General features: G+C 34.9%; 1 protein-coding gene across 3 annotated transcripts in view; it reads left to right on the top strand.

Annotated features, from left to right (window-relative positions):
• Positions 1 to 1,326: 1,326 nt before the first annotated feature.
• Positions 1,327 to 22,394, top strand: part of KHDRBS2 (KH RNA binding domain containing, signal transduction associated 2) — a 542,862-nt gene continuing 521,794 nt past the window's right edge. For 2 of the 3 annotated variants that reach the window (XR_011235523.1, XM_069488012.1), the window contains exon 1: positions 1,327 to 1,689. Coding sequence is in view for 2 of the 3 variants with exons in the window: in XM_069488012.1 (XP_069344113.1) it covers positions 1,599 to 1,689 (91 nt within the window). In the remaining variant the exon portion in view is untranslated. The remainder of the gene's footprint in view (positions 1,690 to 22,394) is intronic. The other variant, XM_069488013.1, reaches the window with a different exon arrangement.

Here is a 22,394-nt window from a genome sequence, read left to right as displayed (position 1 = left end):
AACAGAGAAGTAACACTTGGCCCATGTTTTCCAGAGTGCTTCTGTAAGGAAAAACTGATTTTATGGATGTAAGGGAGGTTAAAATTTTTAAACGTTAGACGAATGTAAGATAATTTCCCAACTTCATCTAAAAAATTATTAACAAATAGGGAAAAGATTGAATACAGTAAGAGAACTTGGAAAATTTTCAGTATATTTTATTTGTAGGAAAGTTGGTTCCTGCTCTTTTACACAAAAAATGGTGGGGGAGATGGGGAGAGGGATATTGGAAAATGACTGTTTATGAAAAGAGGACCCAAGACAGTCGGAAGAATTGTTTTTGTAGCGTTTGTAGGAAGCAAGCTGCATTTTAAGTTCCCATTGGTAAGAGAAGGATGGACTCTGACTTCACTGTTGGTCACATCTTGAGGGTTTAACTCTCCTTTAAATAGAGGTCGGGTAATATAAAGTAGCTCAGCAACAGTACTTGGTTAAAGAGAATGTCAAATCTAAAAAAAGGAGAAAAGGGAATATTAGAGCAACTGTAGTTACCTATTTGCTAATCTCTTCTTTCTTCCACGTCTTCCCAATTTTTTTCACAAACTGCGACTAATTGATTATATTGCTTCTTATTAGTAGTTTTTAAATTCAATCCCCACCCCCAGCCCCTTCCACAGATAGGGATCAGGGAAAGAGGCATGGACGGGTAACCAGAACTAATTCAATATCCCAATGATTGTACACTAGAAGCGTGTTGCTGTATAATATCGCCCCGGGGCCGCTTTATTTGTTTATCAATGAACATCCTACTGCGTTCCCGGGATGTAGGTCATCGGAAATACCAGCTGCCGATCACATGGGGTCTTAATTATATTTCCAGACCCAGTGCGCTGCTGATTCCTGCACAACTGGAGTGCGTCTGAGCTGCGTGAGAGGCAGGAGACACCTGTGCCTTAGGGACGCAGGTGAAGTCCCATTTGCCTTCCTGAGACTTTCCCTGGCGCTTTCCGACCCCCTCACCCGCTCACTCCTCATCCTCATCTGCCCTCTCCTCTTAGACCCGTGCCTCTCTGTTTAACCGTGCTTTTCCCGCTCTCTCCCCTCTCAGCAGCTCAGCTGAAGACATAGAGGACTCCACAGAACTGGGCATGCCTAATAACCAGGGAAGGCTTGGGCTGCAAGAAGAAAGCGTTTGCACCTTCCGAACTCCCCTCCCCTCTGCAGCTGCTTCCTGTCAGTCAGGCGACTCGACTTACAGCACGGCCCAATGAGGGCCCGCGGCCTTCGCGATCGCCCCGCCTCTCCTGGCACCACCACCAATGAGTGGTTGGCGGAGGTGGGCCGCGCCCTGTTCCCGCCTCTCCAGTTAAGGCCGCTGGTGTGAGCCGGGGCTCCGCGCGAGTGAGGGACGACGGAAGGGACGGGCAGGTGTGGGCGCGAGGCCGCGTAGCCCGACGGCGGGAGTCGCAGGCTCTGGGTGCATGGGCCAGTGAGGACGCTCACAAATCCCCTCGCCGCGCCGAGGAGGAACAGCGCGGGAGCAAGGCGCTGCCCGGCGACCCTGCGTCCGAGCGAGCGGAACCTCGCGCTTCGCCCGGGGACAGTCCGAAGTCCGCGCTATGGAAGAAGAGAAATATTTGCCTGAGCTGATGGCAGAGAAAGATAGCCTGGATCCATCTTTTGTGCACGCATCGCGCCTTTTGGCGGAAGGTAGGACTTGCCCCCACAGATGGGCACAAACCGCCGGCTGTCCGTCTCGGCCGCAGCTCGATTAGGGGAGTGAAGTTGGGGAGGGACGCCTGTCTACACCTTCGCAGAAACTGTCCCCCTGAAGATGCTCGCTCCAGAGCTCAGGCAGACAGAGCCAGTTCTTGGGGCGGACGGTAATGCTCCTTCTCCACGTCTTAATTGGGGGAAGATCAAAGCTATGAGATGTTATGGCAGTGGGGATGTGACCTGCTAGGATCATTGATAGAGAAACCATAAAGTGTAACGCGGTCTACAGGGATATTTTCACTTCGCAGAGGGAAGGGAAATCAGTTTGGAAGTAAATGGTGATCAATGTAGTGTTCTGAGGGCTTCTTGGCTACAGATCAGCGTTTCTTCTTTTTCCTTTTCCTCTTTCTTTCGTTTCTTTCTTTCCTTTCCTTTCTTTCTTCTTGTTCTTTCTTTCAGTGACTTTGATACCGTTTAATCAAAGTCTTTCCCATGGAAGGTCTTAGAATTAACCTAGATTAAACTATGCATGTTCTTGTGTGTATGCGAATGTGATAAGCAGAAGCTAAAGTGCTTATAAATTCATTTGAAGTGTGATGATTGGGTACTCTGTAAGATATTGGTCCCTGGGAATACTCCATAATTGATCAACTGTTTTACCAAGTGTGCAGTTTCTTTTGTGTACCTGTAATGTTAAAGGAGATTCCATTCCCAGGGGGACATATATGTCTAGTCTTTTGCATTGCTTTGAAAGGTTGTTTAAAAAAATACACACAAACTTCTGTATGACAGAAATATTAATCAGATTACTCCATTTATGTTGAAATAATGTCCTCTAACTACTAAAGACACCCCTGATATCTGTAGTAATTTACACACTCCTTTTAAAAACATCTGCAGATTTTTTTGGATGAATGCTTCATTAATAATGAATTACTTCATCATCAAATTGGCTACAATGCAGTTTTGCAGCCGGGGTTGTTATGGACTTACGGAAAGCAAAAAACTAAAAGGGACAACTTCTACCCAAGCCCTTGAGCATTAAAACAATTTTTTTGAGACTTAGTTGGACCCATAGAAGGATAAATTCTGCTCCTTCATACATGATGCAAACAGGCATTAGTTATATTTTAACATTTTACTGATGGATTGCTATTTATAATAGCATTAAAGTGTAAGTTGTTTTTTCCATCTTTGCATTCTATATAATTAAGAAAAGATTTATAACCCAAACATGAAATGTGAAATAACTAAACTGTTTTCAAGGAAAAAACTTGTTTTAGGGATAAGTGGGAAGGTAAAATGCAATTATGCTTACTACTTTCTTGATTACTGAATAAAAAAAAATAAAATGGAAAAGTAAAGTCATTTAAAAATTAAACTCTTCCTCTATTTTGTTACAAAAAGACAACTACATAAGAATAATAGAAAAATGAGTTAATAAATATTAATACTTAAGGTTGCTTGAAATGATTAAAATGAAATTAAGCCTTCTAAGATAGTTTAGTATATTTTCCATTAAGTTTCTTCATTTAGCTGATGATTTCTTTAAAGTTAAAAAAAGTTTCAAATCGATCATTTCTCTGATCTGCTAATTGGAGTTCCATTTGGGACAGCTGGCTCAATGATTAATTCATCAGTCATTAATGTGAGTTACTGTGCTTGAAAACTTCCAAAATAAAGAAATTCATAAAAGATAATCTTAACAGAGTGCATAGGTATTTTTGTGGCTGGTAAAACAGTCAGAGAAGGCTGTGCACCTGGTTCCTTAACATTTTATCTTTCCCAGGAACTTGATTTCTTGATAGCAGTACTTAGGAACATGTTCTGATGTACCTTGTAATTTGATTTTTTCCCAGCAGGGGGAAGCATGCCCTGCTTTTGTAAAGAATTAGGAGGAAAAGCTCCTAAATAGAGAGAAAAGCATCTAAGTAAGAAACAAAGAGAGTGCCTAAATTTCAGAGAAATCATAATAGGGAAAAGAGAATGGAGAATGTGATGATAATCATCTTGGAGTACATAAAGAGTTATTCAAAAAGATGCTTAGGGTTCAAATTACTTCTCTAATTGTAATGGAATTTACATGTGCTTATTAAAGAGTATAAGATGAATGTTCATTGGACTCTCAATAAATCTTAATGTACATTTTATGTTATAAATCTTTCATTATCTTTTCAAAGGCCATTTGCCAAGATTTCCAGGTTTTGTTTCAGGTCTTTATAGAAAAGTATTTTTGAGATGATTTTTTTTCTCATACCTGAAAATACACTGATTGAAGGCAGCGGCTATAAATAAACCTGACATAGATATTCATTTGGAAAGAAGGTGCATACTGAAGTACATTTCAGTCAGTACTGTGCAGACAGTGTCAAGCCTGAGTGAGTAATAAAAATGATCCAGATGATTCAGTTCTTCAGAATGATTTTCCAGAAGCTAATATATATCAGGGTAGTGATATAAACCAATGAGCTCTCACAATGATTTATTTTGCTTTTTGATCGGTGATAGATGCAAATCAGTGCTCAATTGCCACTGCTTCATTTAGAATTGAAGGCTGTGGGATTAAAAGTACTAGTTTGCTAATTTGTTGTTTTTGTCATACACTGTAGTTTGTTTTATTTTACTTGTTTCTGCTGTGTATTTTCAGTAGGAATGATTCTGAGAAAGATACTGAAAGAACTCAAAAAATTTTTTTGTATTTGATTGTTACTTAGAAGAGCCCTTGAATAATACGGTTTGAGTAGTGTTTATATAATATGCTTAATTAATTAGAATAATTTTCCTTCTGAGATTATAATGTTATTTAGTTATCCATTTGTTATGGAAGGTGGTTTTGAATTTGATAAAACAGCAAACTCAGCATGATCCTTGAAGTTCTACTCAGCCTCTGAATTTGCTTGCCAGATGAAATTACATGAGGTTATTTATATCTATGCTACTTCTGGGAAGTACATTAAACTGTGAATCCAGATACCTGCATTTTAGTTCTACTTTTACCTCAACTAAATCTTGGTAAGCTTCTCTTCCCTGGGCCTAGTCTCCTTGTCTCTCAAATTAAGGAGTTGAATTAGATAATCTATATGTTTCTTTGCAATTCTAATTAAGTCTCAGGCTACTGCTGATGCAAAGGACTGATGTTTGTATATTCAGAAATCAATGCCTGCACATTTTTGAAACTTTTTTCATTCCTTCTTAGTTTAATGCTTAATAATATATTTATTGCGCCATAATGGAATTTGAAGCATATACATTATTTTTGGCATTGGTGACAAATTTATGTTCTTAAGTCTATTGAACTGTTACTAAGGCTTGGGTGCAAATATGTACTTACATAGAAATATTCTTGTCTGGAAATATTCTACGTCTGCTGACAATCATAGATCTGTTGAAATTTATAGATTTAATTATGGTGATTCTATACTTTCAAGAATATTATAAATTCTTGTCCAGTTGAGAATGTTTTAGGCAAGAGTTTCTAGCCTGAATTCTTCTCAAACATTGGTAAATTCATCATTGTTTTGGTTGACTCATCAAATTGAAAACTCAAATATTGCCAAATATCCCAACAGTTGAAATATTTTTTGAAAAACTCTAGGTTTTAGTTGCAAACTTTGGTGAAAAGTTTGGCCTGCTATCTAGGACTGGCCTTTATTTTTGCAGATATAAAAGATCTCTTAAAAACATGAGAAAAACATGGATTAATATTTATCACAAATGCTGACTTGTCACTTAACTACATTTAGATTCTCAATAAAGATCATTTTTTTAATTTAGATTGTGGTTCTTAAATATTTCTATAAAGCATGATAAATTTTTAAATTATGAAAGTTATTGGTATAATGTCTAAAACCAGCTTCTGATAAAAGAGTGTTCATATTATTCTTTAAAGTGACTTTTCTTTTGATTAATTTAATACTTTTTTCTTTCGATAGATTTGGGATGATCTTAGTTATGTTTCTTAAATACAAAACAAACATGGGAAAAAGAAATAAATTCAAGTTATCTTTGATCTCCAATTAAAACAAACTCATAGTGGAAAAAATCTACTTCAGCATGTAAAACAGTTAGGGTTGAGTACTGACATTTCTACCTACCGTAAAATATAGAATATATTGTTTTTTTAACCTCTCTGATACTCAGTTTCTTCATCTGTAAAATAGGAAAAGTAATAGCTACCAGGCAGGGTAGTATTTTAAGGTTAAAAAAATTCTGCTTGTGCTAATATAAGCAGTATTTTATATAAATATAACAAAAATATAAGCAGAAATTATACAAATATAAGACGATGCTTTTAAGATTTTTCTTGACATTTTAATATCATTGTGGACTTGATCTCAATTTGAAGCTAGCTTTTATACAATAATAAGGAAAGTAAGTACTGCCTTACTCTGAATCACTGAGTGAAAAATAAAGTCATAAACTAAATTATGAAATAAATTATCTTATGAAAAATGATTCCAAAGAGGGTTTTTAAAATATCATGTTACCTTCGTCAATGATCACTTCTCAGTCTTTACCTTGAGCTTGAGCCCTGGTCCTGTTTCTTTCTAAGGTAATTCCAGACGTGCTCAGGCCTCCTCTTAAACCTACATGTCCTTCACCGTCAGCAGATTATTTCATCATCTGTGTTATTCAGGGAAATGAATATATCTTTTCTGGTGTTCCTCAACTTCCTACCATCTAAAAACTTCCATACCCATCCTCCCTGTCTTTCATTCCTAGAAGATCAAATGCTTCACTTTCATTCCAGGTTGACCTGCTCACCCACGTCCTTCACCCTAATGCTCTTCATCTTCTCTAGAATCCTTCTAGAGTTATATCTTGTCTTCAGTATCTCCAATTTCTTTCTCTCTATCTACTCTTTCTTTGTGGCAGCCTGTCAGCATGATCCAATCTGAATGACTTAAACAAAACTAGAATATTTGTTTCACTTGCCAAAAGTAATGAAAACAATCTCTCTTGACACTTACCCTCTCTTGTTTCCTTCAAGCTTCTGATAATATTAGTCTATACTAGCTGCCTCACTTTCTTAATTTACCTCTCTAAAACTCTTCAGTCTGGCTTCTGTCCTCATCACTGTCCTGAAATTGAAGACCCTAGTGAGAGAGTAATCTCCTAATCGCCAGATCTAATAAAATTTTTCTGACTTCTCCTCAGGTCTCTTGGCTGCACTGTCCATTGTTGATGTTTTTTCAATTTCTTTCCATCTCTCTTTTCTTCTAAGCACTATACAATAAGACTTAGCTCTGCTGCTCAAGGAGCTGACTGACAGTCTAGTGAGAGAGACAGGCATAACCTAATCTTTATAAAATGATAATAGTGTGGACAGTGACCTAGAGTTGTTCACTGTAGAAACAGGGAACAAGGAAACATATCCAGCTTTCTGTGAATAGGTATGGGAGCAGGGAGGGAGTATAGAGAGTGAACTACAAGAAGTTTGCTGTGTCTGAGATAAATTAAGTGGAAAGATTCAAGAAATGAATTTGGAGAGATAGGCATATTGTAAGAATGTCAAGGAGTATGGATTACACCTTGCAGGCAACAGAAATTATTAAGAAGTATGATATGGTCAGAGTTTAATTTTGAATGAATCACTGTGACAGCATTGTGTGTATTGGGGTGGGGAAAGGGGATGCTGAGGGCAAGGAATGGTCAGAGAATAAAGAAAAACCAGTATTGTATAGGGTCTTCAATTTCAGGACAGTGATGAGGACAGAAGCCTGGCAGTGCTTATCACAGAGGGAGGCATATGGTGGTGCTCCGTATACGCCTGAAAGCCTTTTCTCTATAAGACTTCAAAACCTGAGTCCTGTTGGCCTCTCTGCTACCTCTTCTGCACATGAATCATACTCCTCTTCTGCCCGCTCCCATCTCTAAGGTGTTGCACGTGCTAGAACCTTGCTTTGGAATACTCTTCCTGTCTTACCTTCCTGATTATCATTTCTACTCACTCAACACAACTGAGTCTGGCTATTCCTTCTTCTGGGAAGCCTTTCATAATGACTCCTCATCCTATTCATTATAATTAAGTGCACTTCTGGTTTTCTTCTTGACCTTTCCACTACTACAACACTGTAACGGGCAATTTTGTTTGATCTTGTCTGTCTCCCCCTCTAAGCCTGAGACCCAGACTGTGACTTCTGTTTCTGACTCCTTAATGCCTACCTTCATCCTCATGTGTAGAAGACTTTAATAATTGTTCATTAAGTGAATGTTGCTGACCTCATATATTTTCTTTCTCCTACTATGTGTTTAGAAGGTATCTCCAGCAATAAAATTTTAGGAATTCTATCATTTTTTTAATTTAGTCATATTTTATTGTGGTTTAATTCAAAACCACAGGGGACCAACTTTGAAGGTCTCTATTCATTTTTTTTAACTTGTAATTTTAAAGTAATTGTATATTTGCAGGAAGTTGCAAAGATAGTTGACAATGGTGATGATGATAATGATAATGATGAATCTCTGACTACCATGAACAAGCGTATGACTTCTTCTGAATTCCTGGGATCACTGATCTCTAAAATAACAGCGAGGTCCTGTTATACTCTGAGAGGTCCCTGAGAATCCGTCATTTGTTTCTTTATTATTCAGATTTTTTTTTTTTTTTCTTTTGGTCTGCTTCTGTTAATGTTTCTGTATTGCTAGCTTATGTGAGGCACAAAGAAAATTTAGGGAAACCACTGACATGTTCATTTCTGAGTCTTGTGGTATTCGGCCAGTCTGCTTCCTTCTTTCCCCCTTCTAGAAAGTCGTCTTATGCTTGTTTTATATGTAATGTCCAGTCTCCATTTATTTGTGTGTTTTAATTTATTTCTTTATAAAATTTTCTTGAGAATGTATGTTAGGCTTTGTATATTAATATTTCATTAACTACTTATAAAAGAATGAAAGCATTACAAGGATAACTCTATCTGGATAATGGACACAATATTTTTTTCATTGTCTCATTTCAAGTTTTTTTATGGCATGGTACCTGAGAGTAGGAAAAAACTGATCACTACTCTCAGTTTCTTTTTAAATACACGGTCTAGAGTGAGCTTTTTGTTCCCACAGCAGCTATAGAGGTGAAGGAAGTGAGGTTTAGAGATAGTTTTTATAAAACCTTGGAAATAATTGTGTAGTGTCATCAGCTTTCCCTGTGCACTTATTTGTTTGGACATTTTTGGACATTGGATTTGAACTTTTTCTTTTTGGTCTGGATATATTATAAGATATGTATCTTATTGGAATTATATTCTGACATCAGTTTGTTTTTTTTAATGCTATAAACAGTGTAAGATTCAATATTAATGTTAATATATTCATAGGGTTCTTTTTTCAGAAAATAATGAATTCCAATAAAATAAGCAGGATATGGAAATATTTTTTATAAAGATAGAGTCCTCGTTAACAGCTAATCCTCCAAATTAATATTAGCAAATATCCATGTTATATGATGTCCTCATTTTCTCAAATGTAGAGTTCTGTAATCAGAACTGATTACAGTTCTGAATCTTTAATTTGTCAAATACTTGAGAATTCATGGCACAGTATCCTGTTTCTCAATCATTATTAGATTTTGTTTTGGGGGAAACAAATTCTCTTTAGCACATCCTAAATTGCTTACCTTTGCCCCATGAACACTATTTCCAAAGAGATTTTGCAGTATAGAAGGAAAATAGACATTTAAGAACACCTAAGCAACAAAAGTATTAGATTATTTACCATAGATATTCTTATAATTTAGCTACTCAATGAATTCCATAGGGCTAGGACTATTGCATTTGACCACACAATCACCCATGCCCTTGAATATGTGTTACCAACACTTGTCTGTAGTATGAACTATTAATATATGAAGTGGTATCAGATGTTCAATTTATGAAGTTTAAAATCTGTAGAGGATTCTACTGTATATATGTATATATACACACACACACATACATATATGATATAAGTAACATTTCATGGGAGATCTGCTAGATTTTACATGAATTTTAGAGACCAGTGATACCAGAAATTCAGAGGAAGTCATAACTCCTGTTGTTTATGGTAGTCAGAGATTCATCATTATCGTCATCATCATCACCACCACCACGGTTGTCAACATTTATTGGAAGTTTACTCTTTGCCAGGTACTGTACTGTATGCTTTACATGCATTACCACAGTGAATCCACTTACTAATCTTATCATCTAATTATTAGCATTAATTTTACAAATGAGAAAACTTAAGGCTTAGAAAATTTAATTTATCTCAGGTCCCACAGCAAATAAATTTTAGAACTGAAACCCACCCTTTTTCACCCAGAGGCCATGTGTAACCATTACACCATACTGCCTCCTGTGGCAGAGACCCAGCTTTAGTCAGGCCTGAAGGAAGCCCAGATATTAATATGCAGAGTTTGTCTAGGAGATCCAATTGTTGTTGCCATTAACTTCTGAACTATGTTTCTGAATGCAAATATTAGACAAATTATCACACATCATAGCATAAGTATAGCATAGAAAAGTCAAGCAAATTGTTAAATGGAAGAATTTACCTAAATACAGAATTGGGTTAAGGATATTTAAGACAGACTACATTTTCTGAATGACTTATATTGACTATTGTTTCTTAGAGAGTGGTGAGGTGGCAGGGCACAGGGGTACATTTCAGACTTGTTTTAATCCAAAAGGGATTGGAGAACTTTGTGTGATTTGCTGAGGCATTTTTCTTTCTCTGGTTTTTAGAGAAGTGCTTACATTTTCTGAATTCTTTCAGAACCAAAAAACAACTGTAGGTCCTCTTGTATCTTCAGGCAGTGAGGGTTTTCTTTAACATTTGGAGGTGAGCAGATTTCACATTTGGTCAGAAACAGATAACTCCACAACATGGCTTAATTTAAATGTTATCTATTGGTTCTGTAGTTTTAGGATTTAATAACTTTGAAACAGAATGACTGGTGTTATTGTACTGTTATCAGAAATGGCACAATCGATAATCTGCTTCCTTTAAAACATTAAAGATTAGATTTTACTCTTATAGAAAAACAGAGTAAGTGTGTTTTCTCTAGGGTGTAGATATTTTTAGCAAGTTCATGATTTGTATGTTAGATAATGATGGGCCCTGACTGCAACTCAGGAGAGGAAGTGTTTGTGTGAAGAAAAAACAGTGAAGAGGCTGAAGAAGAAGAAATTTGTTTAATTTTGAGAAGAATGGGTGACTAAAGGAATAGCTACTTTTATTGAACATACACACTGGCTCAGATCCTTACATTATATCCTAAAAGGCAGGTAATATTGTCCCAATTTTATGGGAAAAGATAAAGAGGAAGATTAGCAAGTAATATAATCAATTTGGATTTTTTAAAGCAATAAATCAGAGGTTAGGTAAATGTCCAAGAAAAGCATCACAAAACATCTATTAGACATTGAACCTTAAACAATATTGAAAAACATTACTTGTTTAAAGGAATACCAACAACTTTTAAAAGAGTTAAATAACTAGATTACTGTCGATTTTGTTTCCTTTAAAATAATTTTCTCCAGGAAATTTAAGGATATTTATCTAGAAATTTGATTTACATGCAGCAGTACATTCATTCTATAAAAGAAGGCTCTAAATGCAAATAATTGATGAATGAATAAATAATAGAAAACATTTACTATGTCATGTTTATTCACATAAATATTATAAATGGGGAAATTTAAGTACGTATAAATTTGGATTAAGGATTATCCATGTTTCCAGACAGTCTACTTTTCTTTTTCTGGAAGGTGAAAAGTATAAGCTGCCTTTTTATCCATCCAAGACTTGGTGGAAAAAGGGGCCTTTAAGGAATTATGTGAAGATGAAAGAACACTTGGTATGCTGAGGCAGATGGCATTTTATTATGTGATATTGCTTTGGAATGGACTTCAGTATGATAGATGGCTGTGCGTTAAGGTAGTCTTCTGAAATTAGTGAAAGGTTGGAAATTATGTTATATCCACATAAGGAAAATCTGGTAGAATAAAACATTATGATAATTAAAAGCAATTTAATGGAATCAGATGAAGTGATAAGTACTCGGAATGACTTGCAATAAACCAAATGTCTTCCTTTTAAGTAAAATGAGTAGCATGTATGTACGTGTGTGTATATGTATATGAGATTATATATATATAGCATATGTGTACGTGTGTGTATATGTATAGGAGTTTATATATATATATACACACACATATACACATTGCCTATGTGTGTGTGTGTGTGTGTGTGTGTGTGTTAAGCATACATTAGACATAGGAAATGAGAAGAAACAATACAGACTTGGTCCAGTCGGTCCATTTGGTTCTTACTTTCTGTGCTTTTCATTACTATCTGACGCTTACATTTAGGTTGAGGAGGGGTCAGAAGATACAGGCAGCAAATGCCATAGAATCTCTGAAGTACAATTAGAAGGGAAGTGAATGATGCTTTAGGAGTTCAGGATATTCAGGATAGGGCACCTACAGAAGTCTACAGAGATCATGGAAGTCTTCAATAGGAAGGGGCATATTAGTTGAGACCTAACAAATAAGTAGAATATGGTTGGGATTCAGTGAAGAAGAAGCTATAATTTGGAGATAATTATACGTGAATATAGCAAACGACATCTCCAAAGCCTGACAAGAAAGAGAACGTTTATTCAAATAGGTAGAAGTTAAGCATGCTTGGAGATACAATAAAAGGTAAAGAATCCAGAAAAGTGGATCTAATGACGCTAATAGAGGCTTATCACACATACCTTGTAAACCATGTTAAGAAGTTTGGACTTCATGCTAAAAGCGATGGTAAATGATTGAAAAATTTTAAAAAGGGGAAAGCATAATATTGGAATTTCATTGAAAGCATAATGTGGCTGAATTGTTGGAGACTGGATTAGATAGATATAAGACATGGGCAGACCATCTAGAAGCTAGAGCAGCATTTCAGGAGAGAGGTTATGGTGACCCGAATTGAAATAATGAGATACAGACATGGAAAAGTGAACATATCTAATAGGAATTTGCAAGTAAAATGTAAAGGATTGGTTTTGATAGAGGGGCTGAAAAATAAAGGGAGATCCAAGTTGCTATCTAGGTTGCTTCTTCACAATTGGTTTAATGGTGGTGTCAGTTGCTGAGATGTGTATCAAAAGGAGGTTAGTTTTGAATTCAGTTGGATACACATTGAAGGGCCTGTGGAATGCTAAAGTAAAAATACAATACAAGTGGAGAGAAGGGTTTGAAGAAAGATCTCTGCTGCAAGTAAAGGTTTATGTTTCATCAGTATTAGGTGGTAATTGACCTTGGGAGTAGATGAGATCACCCAGGGAGATCATATAAAGCGCAATAGGAAGTAGGAAGTAGACTTTGGATAAAACTCTGAGGAATATCAGCGTTTAAGGGAAAAAACTGAAGAAAAGTAGTCTGCAAAGTTGACCAAAAGGAGTTTCCTAGAATATAGGTAGGAATGATCAAGTACTTAGGATATTTGAAGAATGAAGGATTTAGTTAGTATTTTCAGATGTTACAGATAGATTAAGTAAGATGATCATTAAAAAGCACTTAATGTATTTAGCAACAAAGAACAGACTGAGAAGGGGGTTAGAGAAAATCCCATATTTCTTCAGGTTGAGGACAGAATAGGAAATGAGACCATGAGAGAATCAGGTTGAAGAATTCTTCCAAAAACATTGACTTCATAGGATAGAAGAGCTAGGAATAATTACTACATTGAACTGTATGAAATTGATAATGTTTCATCATTTTTACCTGCAAAAATCACAGTTTTGTGTGGTTTAACCTATTTAAGGGTTAGAAAGAGATTGAGAGAGGCATTTGAGTGTAGTGGTTAAAAGGATAGATGCTATAGCTGGACTCCCTAGGTCCATTATTTGTTCCTATAATGAAAGACCTGTATTTTTTTGACTGAGTTACTTTAACTTCTGTAAGTCTCTTTTTCCTTATATGTAAACTAAGGACACTATTAGTTTTAAGCTAACAAGATAATGTCAGCTGCATTTGATTGTTTCTTTTGCTCACTTTTAAATTATAACACAACTCCTATACTCTGCACCATCATTCCTGTTCTCTGTCCCCTCTGCTTCCACTTGCTAACTTTCTTAGTGTAACATGGAACATCCTTTACAAAACTACATCCAGTATCATAATATTGTAAAATTAACTCCTAATCCTTTTCTAGGACTATCTTTGGAATTCCAAGTCTTTCCTTCTCTCAATTCCATTGTAACACCCAGTTTTTCCTTTGACTGTTCTTACTGACTTGGCACATGTGACTTTGCTGACTACTGCCACTATCTTGACAGTTTTTCCCCTTGTACTTGTACTTCTACACTCTATATAGCAATTTACTGCCTCCATTCTGGTCGATAAAGCTATGATCCACAGTGAACATGCTATGGGATGCCTGTATATGCTATGCCTGCTATCCTTAACACTTCTTGTAGTATGAGCATTTCTCTTACTGTTTGAGATTATGGTGTGAAAAGATAAATGTATTGTCTTCCAACATAGCCCTCAACATAGGTCTGTTACAGTACTGGAGGAAATAATGATTATGTTGGATCTAGGAGAAAAGATATGCTTATGTATCATTTCAAATACAGTCATGCATTGGTTAACAACAAGGATCCATTCTGAGAAATGCATCATTAGGCGATTTCGTCTTTGTGTGAACATCATAGAGTGTACTTAAACAAACCTAGATGGTGTGGTCTGCTGCACACCTAGGCCATGTGGTACAGGCCATTGCTCCTAGGCTATAAACTGTACAGCATGTTACTATACTGAATACTGTAGGTAGTTGGAACACAGTGGTAAATATTTGTATATGTAAACATATCTAAACATAGAAAAGGCATATTAAAATAAATATTTATATATCTAAACATAGAAAAGGTACAGTAAAATATGGTATAAAAGATTTAAAAAATGGTACACCTGTATAAGGCACTTACCATAAATGAAGCATGCAGGACTGGAAGTTGCTCTGGGTGAGTCAGTGAATTAGTGTTGAGTGAATGTGAAGGCCTAGGACATTACCCTATTGTAGACTGTATGATACTCAGGCTGCACTAAATTTATAAAAAAAAATTCTTTCTTCAATAATAAATTAACCTTGGTTTATTTTAACTTTTACTTTATAAATGCTTTAAATTAAAAAAAAAAGACTTTCTGACTCTTCTGTAATAAATCTTAGCTTAAAATACAAACACCTTGTACAGCTATACAAAAATATTCTTTCCTTATGTCCTTATTCTATATGCTTTTTTATTTTTAATTTTTTTTTTACTCTTTAATTTTTTTTATAGAAACTAAGACACAAACATGCACATTAGCCTAGGCCTACAAAGGGTCTGGATCATCAATATCACTGTCTTCTACCTCCATATCTTGTCCCACTGGAAGGTCTTCAGGGGCAATTATATGAATGGAACTGTTGTCTACCATGATAAAAATGCCTTTTTCTGGAATACCTCCTGAAGGACCTGCATGAGGCTGTTTTACAATTAACTCTTTTTTTATACATAGGAGTACACTCCAAAATAACATTAAAAAGTACAGTACAGTAAATACATAAACCAGTAACTTGGTCATTTATTATCAAGTATTATGTACTATACATAATTGTGTGTGCTGTACTTTTATATATCTTGTATATTCCAGCATCAACACAAACTGAGCATGTGTTGTGCTAGATGTTAGGATGGCTAGGCTACAGGAATTTTTCGGCTCCATTATAATCTTATGAGACCACCATCTTATATGTGTTTCATTGTTGACTGAAATGTTATGTGGAACATGACTGTATTTGTATTAGTTATACTTTATGTAAAATTTATTATAGTTTATATTTGTATATGGAATTTGTGGATTTAACAGATCATTTTATAAAATGGATTTCTTACTCTGGAATGTAGTTAAATGTTGAAAGCTACTGTTCTAGTAGAAAGAATATGGTAGGTGAAGTCAAAATACTACTGTTTGAATCCAAGATCTGCCACCTGGTTGTTTTGTGACTGTGGGCAGATTTCTAAATCTCTTTGAGCCTTTGTTTCCTCAGCTATGAAATAGGCTCTTATCAACTGTCTTATAGATCAGCTAATCATCTCATGAATCCTATGCAAGTATATATGTAATATTTATCTGATAGAAATAATAAAGATTCTCTTTATATACTTTGTCTAATTTTCTTTAAAAAATTGAGGTAAAGCTTATGAACAGTGAAATGCAGGTTTTGGTATAAAATTTGTTGAGTTTTGATAATTGTATAATCTTATGTGAGCAATAGCCTTGGCAAGGTAGGGAATATTTTTATCAGCCCAGGGACTTCCCTTGTACCTTTACAATAACCTCCATTTCTTTTAATAAGCACCTATTCTGATTTCTGTCATCATAGATAACTTTGACTTTTCTTCAACTCTATTTAAATGGAATAATGTAGTATTTACTCTTCCTTCTTCTTAAGTTCAGTATATCTTTGGTAGTCATCCATGTTGTTGCATATATTAATAGTTTGTTTATTTTTATGGTAGAGTAGGATTCCATTGTATAAATCTGACCTGGTTTGTTTATCTAGGCTCTTATGGGTGGACATATGAACTGTTTTCAGTGTTAACTGATTATGGATAATCTGTTATGAACATTCACATACAGGATTTTTGTGGATATATTTTTTCTTGATATGGAGTACAATTACTGAGTCTTATATATATAAATATATATATGCTTCACCTTTTATTATATGGGACTTCCAAACAGTTTTCAAAAATGCTTATAGTATATCACTCTTACCAGTGATGCATGAAAATTCTGGCTATTGCACTTACTTGCCAACACTTGAAGTTTGCAGTCTTTTTAACAACAGCTACTCTAGTGGTTTGAAGTGGTAACTTATTGTGGTTTTAATTTGCATTTCCTTGATGATTAATGATGTTGCTCATGCTTTCATTTTTTTGACATTTTTATATATGTTCTTATTTGAAATGATTGCTTAGAATGCTGGCAAATTTTTAATTGGACTGTTGGTTTTTCATTGTTGTAGGAGTTATTTGTTTATTCTGGATTTATATCCTTTTTTAAGAATATTAGTTGCAAATATTTCTACTCAATATTCTTGTCTTTTGAAGTGCAGAAGTTATTAATTTTACTGAAGTGCAGTTTATCAGTTTTTTCTTTATAGTTAGGGGTGCTAGTGTCCTCTCCAGAAAATCTTTGCCTATATCGATGTCACAGAGGTATCCTTGGTGTTTTCTTCTAGAATTTTATGATTTTAGCTTTTAAGTATATGTTTATGTCCCATCTAGAAGCAATTTTTGCGTATGGTATTAAGACAAAGTCCAAAGTTTTTTTTTTAAGAATTTAATATCCAATTTTTCCAGCATCATTTACTGAAAAGATCTTTCTTGTCTCACTGTTGTATTTAAAGTGTTAAAAAATATGATGTAAACACAGTGAAAGTATATGTTTAAATATATAAAATATTGCAAAATAAAGATTATAGTGTTTAAGAATATTTGAATTACCTTCCAGTATTGACTCTCCATATATCTGTTTCAATACTAAAGGAAACAGTGGCTGTCTCAGAATTATTAAGCATGACATGTTTATACTGTATTTTAAACTTACATATAACTATATAAAATTTTTTCTTTTCCTCCCAAATTTAGAATATAATCCTTGAAAAATATATGAATACACTTTACTTACTATAATTGGGAAGCAGACTAGCCTTCGTAGAGGCCTTAGTGTTCACTGAATTTGACAAGTATAGCATTCTACCAATAAAGAAATAAGGTATTTGCTGCTAATGAGCAGCAGTCATATCTAGCAAAACCTAAGCATTGCAAATGTCTCAAGTCACAAAGTAGGCTCTAGTGTCAAATAGAGGAAATAGTACAAACATTAAACATGTCCATTAAAAAGGACTATATAATTTTAGATAGTAGGTCATATTCTTTTTCTATTTTTGTAAGAAAAAATGTATTGCACAGAAACAAATTTGGCATCCCTCCCATTGGTAAAGTAGATATACTGTAGACTAACAACAGACCTACATCTGCATCCACAGTGATAGCTCAACTTATCACTTGATCTTTAGTGGCATATCAACTACCAGCATTGCTGTCACCCTGAAATGTGGCATAAAGTTTATGAAATTGCTCAAGGGCATAAGTGACTGGTGACTTTACACTTATCCCTAAAGCACCAAACCACTATCATTTAGTAAACATGTATGTACTTATCACGTCAACACTAATAACCAAAAGGAAGATTTAACAATGATCTAGACTGACAGACTACATCAGTGTTGGCATTTGACAAGGTAATTCTCAGAGAAGTGTGTTTGTATGGGCAGGAAGCATACTACTCCCAAAGGAAAATGAACCTATAAAATGTGGTTTGAAAGTAGGTTTGCAGTGGAAAATTTTTGTGTACATTTAGGACAGGAAGAAAAATGGATTTAGATGCCATCAAATAACAGAATTATGAAGTACCAAAATGTGTTCCCATGGAGGTATTTCGAATCTCCTATAGAAAATTATGAGAAAGAGAAAAATATTTTGTTTTCTTCTAAAGCTACATATTGATACTTTCTTAGAATTGGAAGTTTTTATTAGATGACTTATGAACATTTATTTTATCTTATGTTTTTGCAATTTCATACTATTGGACAATAATTCCTTAAATTACCATAAAGGGAAAGCAATTGTGAAATCAATCAAAGCACAAGAATGTATGATTTTATATAAAATAGTAATATATAGAGATATTTAGATCCCTAAAAAGAGCCTTTCTATATATGTATCAAACTTTTGCAATAATAATGTAAGATCTACAGGGAGAAATAGGAGAGAATAAAACCTTTGGTGCATTTAATGTTTATCATTAGTACTGTAGGCTCATTTTGACCACTCGCAGTTAGAAATGAACAATAGGTACAGCTTCCTTAGATGAAATGCACTTTCTAGTCCCTGTTATTGTTATATAATTGATTTTCAGGAGATTCTTCAAGTTTACTTTGACCCCTTTCAGAACCTTAACCCCCTTCTTTGAGCACTGGTATTACAGACCCTCATTCACCTGGCTATAGCCTAGCGTCTCAGGGTGGCTACCAGACTCTTCTTTCTGGTGAGAACTTGTTTTTAAACCGAGAGGAAGCAAAACACTTTGGGCTGATTCCTTAATACGGATGAAATGTAAACTCTGCAGCTATAGGCTTAATCTTCAGACAGAACAAAACAGATGTACATACAGCATGAGGCAGAGGTGAGAGAGAGTTTCTTTGGTTTCCAAGGTCCTTCCAAGAAAATCTTTCAGGAGGCCTCGCTGACCTTGGTCTCTTGAGAAACCCCAGAATTTTTCCAAGATATGTCCATTTCGGATCATTATTTAAGATGGCTTCAGTTGGTTTATGTTATTTGGAACCAAAAGAACATTGACTAAGGAAAAACAGAACTGGTTCTAGGATAATAGAAATCTCTTATAATGTTTTAGTGTGGGTTACCCTAAAAACAGGCACTGGGATTAGTACTTGAACATAGAAGAAACTTACTTGTGCTGGCATTAATTACCAGTGCTGAAATTAACTAATATGCCAAAGGAACTTTATTAATTTCTAGAGAAGACATTTTTCTTTGTTTGAATGTGTGTGAGTCTAATTATAATTATGTATAAATTTAAAACACCTACATATAATGTAAACCATTACTTAAAACTTTTCCTTTTCAAACTCTACTAATCCTAGGAGATGGAAGTAAGGACAAAGAATACAGCTATTATCTGTTAACATCTTTATTCTTGCTAGAAAGTTAGGGTGAATATTTCATTTTTGGCGAAGTTAGGTCCAAACTTATTTAGAAAGAGGTGCATGTGTCTTACAAATTCCTCCAGAAATAGATCTTGAGACAAATTACTTGAAATGCCAGTAATTTATTTTGGAAGTGATCTCAGGAAATGGGAAAACTAGACCTGAAAAAAAAAAAAAACGCCAACAAAGGATTTGTTTTCAAGCAAGTTACTACTATAGGAAACTGGTGCTTAATCATACTGGGAAATTTTGGGAGCCAGAGTAAAACATACAGTAAATCAGTTGAGGGGTGAGGGAACTAAGGTTTTTACACCAAATTTCGTCAGCCATAGGTTGAGAGCAGCTCCTAGGAGGCATTCATTCCCTGATATTTCATGCTCGTCATGTAGGGGCAAAAAAGCAGACTCTGAAAGCCAGATGCAGACCTCAAGCAAGAAATGTGCATAGGCCCTGGCTCTTAGAAGGTGGACAGATGTGCACTGAAGCCAAAAGGATGAAAAGTAGTCAAGTGCAGGTACTGCAATGCATAGGATGCTATATTGTAAGATTATTTTAATCCTTTTTTGGCTGTGTAGTACAGATAAAACATGTGAAAGTCTTTTGTGAGTTGGAATGAGTCAAATAAGTGAGGAGGAAGATGGTTTGTCTACCCAACCTCCTCCTTCCCCCTCAATCAACAAATGAATAAACATGAACTGGGTTTGGAGAATACCTCCCCTGAAATGTTTCTGTATGAATGAACTTTAGAATAATGCTGCTCTTTATGGAGACGAGGTAAAATATTGTAGCTGCCTGATAACAGCCTGCCACATTACAAATCACCACTTGCAAGGTTACACAAGGTGCCTTTAGAAAAAGCTAAATGAATTACTTCAAATAGTATGTTTGTATTCAAAAGGGAAATAGCTGGTAGTTTGGGAGTGACAATCTTTTCTTTTGGTTTCAAAAGGCCTATTGCCATACTTTGCCTTTCCGTTTGCTGCTGGAAGCTGAAAGCCTGCAGTGAACAGGTGAATAGAAGATATTTCTAATTGAGGAAGAAAATAAGGAAAGAATTTTTGTGAAGTAGTCACAAGGTCTGTCATTTTACTATTGTAATATTTATAGGCCTTTGGGTTGGTTAAACTAAATGTAATTGAACATATAACACTTAGCTGATTCATTTTCTTAAGTCTTCCTCAATTAATTTTATTTTTTTTAAATGTCTCCTCAATTCATTTAATTTAATTACTAATGATGTGTCTCAAATACACACACACACACACACACACCCCACACACACACTCTCCATATACCTGTTAGTCTAATACTGTTATTTCTGCCCATGAGGGTGGGAGCTATGAATTACCAAATTTAGTTTGTAATTAAGAGGAAATAGCTGCACTTTCAGTAAGGCTGGCATGAAGGAGACAGTCTTTTCAGTGGTATGTTTTATCCTCTCTTCTGTCATTGAATAACTTCTTGTATTGACAAGATCAAATAAGCTCATTTTCTGTATAATCTTTTAGTATGTATTGTATCATCAATACTTTTAGGGGCCTCTATTAAATCTCTTAGTTAAGTTTTAAGTAAAACTTTCAGCTTGGTAGTTCTCTGATAGTTTGTGGATCCAAGCTCATTAAAAAAAAAAAAAAATCCTTCTCTTTACTGTTATTAGCCAAGGTACAAATTTCCTGTTATTACTGCTCTAGATCTATTTGTGTTTTAGAATTTATTTTCATATTAGATAGTTGGAATTGTTAATCTCATGAAGTTTAGTGAGTAGAGGCAGGGATGTGAAACGTAACACTAGTCATGTGAAGTTATATTTGCAGATTCCTAGGAAGATAATTTTTGAGCTCCTTTTCAGCTTTACATTCAATGATTCTAATAAGGAATAGGAAAAAAAATGGGCCCAATAAATCAGATAGTAAAGGAAATAAAGATTCAAAAATGTACATTTCAAAAAAAAAAGAGAAAAGAAAAGACAGTTGGAATTATGTAGTTAGAAATCTCTGTGATATGTATCTCAGTAAGTGCAAAGCCAATCCACTATCACATTTCACAGTAAGAATAAGATAACTTGAAACTTAATAGTCTTGTGTGAGTTCTTGCAAAAAGAGAGGCCTGTGGGAATAGGAGAGGATAAAGGATATAGTAAAGAAAAAGAGAATAGCCAACTTATGCTCTTTTGTAGCTTCCAAAAGTCACCAAGTTGAATTTGAAAATCACAAATGAACTGGGTTTCTATTGAAATAGGGATGTAACCACTATATGAGGGTGTATAGAATCAAAAAATGGTTATGGATATATTTTTGGAGGTCTTAGAATTTTTGATGAATAAGTAATAAGCATTTTATGTGTATGACATATCACAACAAGGAGAGCTTTGGCAGGTCCCTGAAACACTTATAATTATTATTTTTAAAACTGGCATTAAAATATGAGCTATAATGGAAGCACAGTAAAGTGATGTTAGTACTTTTTTCAAAAATCATATGGCATAATTATTTCTTACAGCCACTGATTTTTAGTACCTAATTTTAAGTTATTATAAAGAATATATATTATTTATATCTTCTTTTCATTTCTTTGTCTGGATACCCAAGACCAAGACAGTTGTCATATTAATGCAGGTTGACATAAAGTGAGAAATAATACCTTGTTGATGTTTTTTGATTTTTTTCTGTGCAAAATGATGTACATAACTGTGCCTTTTGAGAATAAAAGCTTCCATTTTTGTGTTTATTTGGTAATAATAATGATGTACTGTGGTTTTCATTCTAAGGGTTAAGATGCTATTTCTGAATTTAAAGCCTTTTTTTTTTTTTTTTTGAGATAGTCTAGCTCTAGTGCCCAGGCTAGAGTGCCCTGGCCTCAGCCTAGCTCACAGCAACCTCAATCTCCTAGGCTCAGGCAAT

The sequence above is a fragment of the Eulemur rufifrons genome, chromosome 15, assembly GCF_041146395.1.
Source record: "Eulemur rufifrons isolate Redbay chromosome 15, OSU_ERuf_1, whole genome shotgun sequence".
NCBI lineage: Eukaryota > Metazoa > Chordata > Mammalia > Primates > Lemuridae > Eulemur > Eulemur rufifrons.
Note: the sequence above shows the minus strand (reverse complement) of the source record. Positions and strands in the feature narration are given on the sequence as shown.